Source organism: Chiloscyllium plagiosum, chromosome 4 (assembly GCF_004010195.1).
Source record: "Chiloscyllium plagiosum isolate BGI_BamShark_2017 chromosome 4, ASM401019v2, whole genome shotgun sequence".
In the NCBI taxonomy this organism is placed as follows: Eukaryota; Metazoa; Chordata; class Chondrichthyes; order Orectolobiformes; family Hemiscylliidae; genus Chiloscyllium; species Chiloscyllium plagiosum.
The window spans coordinates 120,848,430-120,855,712 of record NC_057713.1 but is presented as its reverse complement, the minus strand read 5'-3'; the positions used below and the strand labels follow the sequence as shown (position 1 = coordinate 120,855,712).

General features: G+C 39.2%; 1 protein-coding gene across 4 annotated transcripts in view; it reads right to left on the bottom strand.

The window, feature by feature from the left end:
* Positions 1–1,962: 1,962 nt before the first annotated feature.
* Positions 1,963–7,283, bottom strand: part of tmem200ca (transmembrane protein 200C, genome duplicate a) — a 44,826-nt gene continuing 39,505 nt past the window's right edge. For all 4 annotated transcript variants that reach the window (XM_043689054.1, XM_043689053.1, XM_043689052.1 and 1 more), the window contains one exon: positions 1,963–4,446. In XM_043689054.1, the coding sequence (XP_043544989.1) occupies positions 2,854–4,422 (1,569 nt within the window). In that variant the 5' untranslated portion in view covers positions 4,423–4,446 and the 3' untranslated portion in view covers positions 1,963–2,853. The remainder of the gene's footprint in view (positions 4,447–7,283) is intronic.

Below are 7,283 nucleotides of genomic sequence, written 5' to 3'. Positions count from 1 at the left end.
TAGACTACAGACGGGAAGTGGAAGGCCTGGAAAAATGGTGCACTGAGAACAACCTAGATCTCAATGCCAGCAAAATAAAAGGAACTCATTATTGACTTTGGCAGATGTTACTCATGTCCCCTTACACATTAATAGCACAGAGGTGGAATGAGTGGAGAGTGTTAGGCTCCTGGGAGTGGTCATCCACAACAAGCTTTCTTGGACTCTTCATGTGAACGCATTGGTTACAAAGGCCCAACAACATTTCTTCTTCCTCAGGCAGCTGAGGAAATTTGGCACAACGGCAAATACCCTTGCCAACTTTTATAGGTGCACCATCGAGAGCATTCTGTCTGGATGTATCACTACCGGGTACGACAACTGTACCATTCAAGATCAGAGACGGATATAGAGAGTGGTAAACTCGGCCCGGACAATCACAAAGGCCAACCTCCCAACTACCGACTCCATATACCAGGCCTGCTGTCAAGGAAAGGTCGCTAGCATTCTTTAAGATCCATCCCACCCTGGCAATGTTTTCTACAACCTCTACCATCGGGGAGAAGGTACAGAAGTGTTAACACATGCACCAGCTGGTTTTGCAACAGTTTCTACCCTACTGTTGTTAGAATACTGAATGGACTCACAAACTCTTAGCATTCGCCTGTACCTGTGTTTTTGTTTTAGCTTCTGTTTACTATCCCTTCTGTTTACTATTCTGTTTACTGTCATCATCCCAAAACCTTGACTTTGTTTCACACTCCAAAGATGCTGCCAATTTTGAGTATTTCTGCATTTTTGTTTCTATTAAACAATAACCCTTTTGGACTTTTTGCATCCGTGAGGTGCATTTATTTTTAAATAAAATTATGCTAGTGGACTATCATTTCCTCCTAAAGATGTATTAGGCTGCCTCAATATAAGCCCTTGTTTTATATAGTTATACAGAATGCTTTCCAATATCTTCCCTTCAATTAAGCTTGCTAATCATAAGCTGATAGTTCAAAGGATCTAATTTCTTTTTTCCTTTTTTTTTTAAAGCCAACATCTCTGTATATCACACAGCTATAAATTTTTTACTCTTCTATTCAAGAGACCATCTAACCCACTAATATTCAAGGTGGTGGTGAAGTAGTAGGGCTGTGTGCAGGCTGTTGCCCAGGGCTCAGCTGCCCTCGCATGCTTTCTTCTATTTTCTTTTTACTTCTGCTCTTTTTCCTCTTTAGTTTTTCTTTCCTTTGCAGCAGGTTAGTCAGTGAAATTGGTGTGGCACTACAGCAGGCAGTGTGCGGAATGGCGGCTTCTCACGACAGTCAGAGATGGCCGGGGACATGACGACTGGAGGCAATGGCAGCAACAGCAGGGCTGTCTTCCCGGCATTCGGGGATGGCGGCAGCAAAGCTCCTCCAGTGATTGGAGGCAATGGACCTTTCAAGGTGGCAATGCTGGCAAGGCTACATCTCAGAGAGTGGTCAGAGTGGGACTGTTGGGGAGATGGCAGCAGCGGCCTGGTCTGGCAACGGAGCTACAAACTCCTGCTTGTAGACCCAGAGCACGGACACCTGGCATTGGCGAGGTGGCGGCTGCAGCTGTGGTAGCGTGGTATGCCTGCAGCCGGGACTCCTGGTGTCATCGAGGCAGCAGCGCAACCAGAGACTCCTGGTTGTGGGGCGAGTGTGGTTTCAGCATGGGACCCAGCATTGGTGAGGTAGGCCCACTGGCAAAGAGATGATGCCTAAAGAGTGGCAAATCCTACATTGGTGGATCTGGCGCAGGTGGTGGACAAGGGGTAGCACCGCATGTGTCGTTGGTGAGCCAGCTTAGGGCTCAGGCCACTCTTTCATTTATATCTTTTATCCTTTTTATTCTTAAACTATTCAAAATGGTGCCAGATTTTGGTGACCATTGAAGTCTTTCACTGTATTTTACTGTATTACTCACTGTATAATGCAAGTGAAAATAAATAAATCATACATAAATTCATTCATTCATAAGTAATATATTTCAACCTAACTCCAGGGAAATACATGATGACCTTATTACACTTCGTTTATAAAAGTGCACTTAATGAACAAAATGTTTTTTTTATTTTATTTTTCCTTACATAAACTGACTGAAGTAACACAAGCTATGAAGTCAAATGTATATAATGAGGTAAAGGATTCAGACACTTACCTGAATTTAAGGTAAATCCTTTGGAAAAACAGACAACTGTGATGATAAAAATGCATGAAGGTTGCTCTGGAGGGAAACTCAAGTGAGAAAACAATACAATTCTAGAATATTAGGTAACAATTTAGAAAACACAGCTCATGAGGTATAATACAGAATCCAGGATTACAGAAATAATTATTATTTAATTAGATCTCTATTAGTGACCACGTATGCAAATTATTTCTTTCATTTAATTATGAAATGATACACTGGACACTTCTCAATATCACATTTGTGTGTTTTAGTGCATTATGTGCTTATACAAGATATCTATACATCCTTTGATTTATAGGAATATTGAATTCAGTATATTAATTGGCTTATTTTGATGGTTCCAAACTGAAAACTTACAAACCTAGAATGTCTGAATATTTAATTTTCACAAGCTGTTAACAAATAACTGATCATATTAAAATTTTTAAACTGGTGTTTAACCAAGATGAACACCCAATGGCTGATGCATTTATGTTTGGAAGCAACTAAAGAAATTGGATGATTAGTTCCACAACAATATTCTAGAAGTCTGTGAAGCCTGACTGACATTCAGTAATCATCGATAACTACAGAAAAGCAACATATTATTGTCATCTGTCATAGCTTTTACTGCACCTTTGAGTCTCTGAACCCAACTATATATGATTATATTTTAGTGTATGATTACTAATTACTATCAATTTCAACATTGTCCATCCTAAGACTACTGTGGGAACCAGAAATCATGAGCAATTTCTCTCTCTTTGTGTACTGTCTTTGCACAGATCTTTGAGGTTTGTCCACCTTTTGTTCATTGCTTGATATTGTACTTTCTTGTATGATATCGCTGTGAAGATTCTCTGTACAATCACCAGTTATAGCTATGGCTTCTGGTAGCACAGGAGTAGACTGAAAAGAGTCCTCATTACTGAACGTTATGTAGCCCTTACTGTTGCTGCAATCTAAATGTGTGCAGTTTGGATCTTTCTCCTCATCCTCTATTGTGGATGTGGAAGGACAGTCATCAAGATTCATAAGTTTAGAATGAACTGACAAAGCATGGAGAGAAAGACTGGATTCTGTTCTCTGGAATGGAACAGGAGAAACCTGGGAAACTTGGGAAGAGGGTTTTTGGGAATTTTTGCTGGATACCAACTGGTTATCATTTAACCAAGAGGTATTTGAAGCTTCTGCATCTATGTCCTGGTTATCATCTCCAAGGTGATCACTTCCTATGGTTATATCCTCTGAAATGGATTCAACACTTCCCATTTGATCAGAAGCAAAACGTTCAAATGCTTGTTGAGTTTCCTTACATTTTTCTGAAATTTGTGCTTCATTCTCATTGCTTCCATATCTGGCCGCTCCCTCTTCCAGGACACAGTTGTTCAGTTTGATGATGGGTAGTGTGAATGCACTAATGGAAGAAGTAACAATTGACTTCGTCCCACACATTTGGGGCATTTGGGTTCTATCATTTACTCTGATTTGGTCTCTGCAAATACTGTACACAGTATCAGAGAATGTCTTTCTATCTTTGGGGATTTGTTGCTGCAAGTTTGCTACAAAATCACAGTTCTTTTTACCAACATTTTCTTTTGGATCTGTAGGCTTTACAGCATTACCAATAGGTGTCCGCAAAGTACTTTTGGCCAACATTGCTGCACAGAAAGAATCAGGAGATTTGAGATTATCCATGCTTTTGGATTGTACATAGTTGACAAAACCATTAAGTGGCCCACAATCTTTTGTCCTCAAATTGTGTACATCTATAACTGTAGAATAGATGTCTCGTATATTAATTATTTTGGTTTTCTTGTCTCTATTTTCGTGAAGAACTGTATTGGCACAGATGAACAAAAAAATACCGATTCCCATTATGAGGGGTCCTAAAACTTTCAGTTTCTCAGAATGCAAATAGCTTGCTAAAAATTTAGAAATAATCTCCAGTGTTGTCATCTCTAAAACGGTGCTATTGGTGGTATTGTTAGACTGGACCTTAATAGTTTCAAAAATGTCAGTGCCTTTAGGCCAGTAGCCCATCACTGTCATTGCTATTCCCACTAATAGTACTAGGATTCCAAAAGCAGCAATCAGTCCAGAAATGGAGAACAGCTTCAGTTTGCCTTTAACCACTACTACATCACTCTTGCATTTCTTTTTTGCTTTCTTTTTGCGTTTACTAACACGATTACGTGATCGAAAGGAATCTTGTCTTCTGGCTGAAATACGAAGAAGCCCTCCAGTTGCAATCATGATAAATCCACTTATCAGCTATGTCTGAAAAAGAAAAGCAGAAAAAGAAACAAGAAATGAGAAAAGATGGAACAACATATCTAATTACTTAAAAGTTTATATCTATGTATCTGATTCATGGTTAGTAAACTGGAATTTCACTTACTGCAACCAGTTCAAAGGAATTTCCAATAACCAACAGTGACTGATGCAGGAACAAATTACTTCAGATACTGGAATCTGAACTGAAAACAACAAATGCTGGAGATTACAGCCGGTCAGACAGCATCCAATGAGAGACAGCAAGCTAACGTTTCGAGTCTAGATGACTCTTCATCCAAGAAGTGACTGATGCACACAGTATTTGGACAGCTTGTGCAGCATTTACTATCACTTCATGAACATTGGGAAAATTCAGTGAAATGTCAGAATTTTGGAGGGAATTTTTCAGTAATTGGCAATTTACTTAGTTGTTGGGAATGGGAGTTCATGATTAGTAATTAAGCAGAAACATCATAAGTCCATCACTTATAGCAGCAAATGGCTTCAACTGTACCTGAAAACACTCCAGAAAGTCAAAGTATTTTAAAAATTTGACTTCAAGAGCATTAAATATCATATTCGTAGATAGACAGCTTACACAGTTGAACACAGGCAACATGCTTATATATTTTTATTTTTAAAAGTAGATAATCAAAATATTTCAATAACTTTGTTACTTCAGGTCGCATTAAGTAGTAAATAGTGATTGTCGAAATCATAAACTTCTTCTGTGTTACAACCCTTTAGCAAATAAAATTCCAAAGTAGTTAAAAATTATATATAAATTGTAGAGACTTACATCCTTATTTGAATATCCTGTATCTTACAAAAAGAATACATGTGAAGTTACAAAATGAGGCATTTGCATCAAGCCTCATTGCTTCCATTATCTTGTTCACTCTTAGTTTTCAGAAGATATGTGCATTAACGAATCATGGCTGATCTGTGGCATAACTCCATCTTCCTTTGACCGATATCCCTTTAAATACCTTTGCTTAACAAATAAAAATTTACCTCGTATTTAAAATTAACAACTCATTCAGCATCAACCGTCATTTGTGGAAGAGAGTTCCAAATCTCCATACTGTTTGTATGTCGAGTGCTTCCTAACATCTCTCCTGAATAGTCTGGCCTTAATTCTCAAACTATGTTCCATAGTTCTAGAATCCTCAACCAGTAAAGATAGTTTCTCCTTATCTTTTCCTGTCAATATCTTGAAGACGGAGATGAAATTACCCCATAACATTCTAAATTCTAGAGAAAATTTGTATAACCTCACCTCATAACTTAGCTCCTGAAGTCCTGCATCATTTTTGTAAATCTAAGTTGCATTCTTTTCAAGGCTAATATATCCTTCCTCAGGTGTGGTGTTCACAGTACTCTAAGTGGGAGAAAGTGAGGACTATAGATGCTGGAGATCAGAGCTGAAAAATGTGTTGCTGGAAAAGCGCAGCAGGTCATGCAGCATACAAGGAGCCAGAAGAGCTAGGTTCAAGTTCCATCTGCTCCAGAGGTCTCATTACATATCTAAACAGGTTGATTAAAAATAACTATAATTAGACAGGCAGCCAAGTTGACCTGGGCATTAGCGAGCAGGTTATTTGAGAATAACTGTTGCTGATTGCCTTGTTGATAATATCAATAATGCTGATGATTAAGATTAGACTGCTGGGCGTAACTGGCTGTATATTGGATTTGTCTTGCTTTTGTGGACATGACATACCTGAGTCCAAAAGTGCGACACTGGAAAAGCACAGCAGGTCAGGCAGCATCCGAGGAACAGGACAGTCGACGTTTCGGGCATAAGCCCTTCATCAGAAATGTGGGTGTGGAAAGGGGGCTGAGAGATTAATAGGAGGGGGTTGGGGCCATGGGAGGGTAGCTCGAAAGCAATAGGTGGATGCAGGTGTGTGTGGGGGGGGGGGGGTTGGGGGCAGGGAGGGGGGTTGGTGGAGGGGATGGTGGTAGATTGGAGAGCCAAGGACATGCAAGTCCTGGGCCGCCTCCACCACCAAGTCCTAGTCATTCAACACCTGGAGGAAGAATGCCTCATCTTCCGCCTTGGGACCCTCTAACGATAGCGAGAGGGATAAGCTGGACCATAGGGTCACAGATCATGGTTGAATACATTTGGCTGCTATTGTCAATCCAAAATAGCATTTCAGAGATATCCAATTTTGAACTGTTCTGAATCTATCCCATTTAGCATGAAGTTAGTGCCAAACAACATGATGGAAGGCATTTTTATGCCTACATAGTTATGACTGTGAATTTTTGGAAAGAAAATCCACAGTACTTTAAAAAACACAATGGAAATGGACTTAACTTTACAGGTGGAGGAGTGACTTCCCCCTTTGCCTTGTCTGCAAATATATGAAACTGTCAGAGACTGTAAGTAGATGTTTTGAATGATCTGGATATTAGAATATATACTTTTTTTGGATTTGCATTTGAAGAAAGACATTAGAATTCTAGTGTGTGGAGTTAACATTAGACTTTAAATGTTAATAGAAACAGAAATACAAAATCCAGAATCAGATAGGCATCGTGTCTGCAAATTGGAACTCCACAAAATGTGTGTGAAGAAAATTCATTCACAATGAGATGCTAATAGCTGAAAAAGAAATCATTTTATGTGCATGCTAAAGCCATTAGAACTCATTGTGTGGGCAATGGGAATGGATACAGGGGTCACTTACCAAAAACCAATTTAGGATAAGAAACACCTTATCAAGTGGCACTTAGCAATCCAGATAAAAATATTCTGTTCTGAAAAGGAATAATTCTGCTGAGGAATTTACCAAAGGAACAAAGTTGGGCATTTTTAACATTTTTACTGC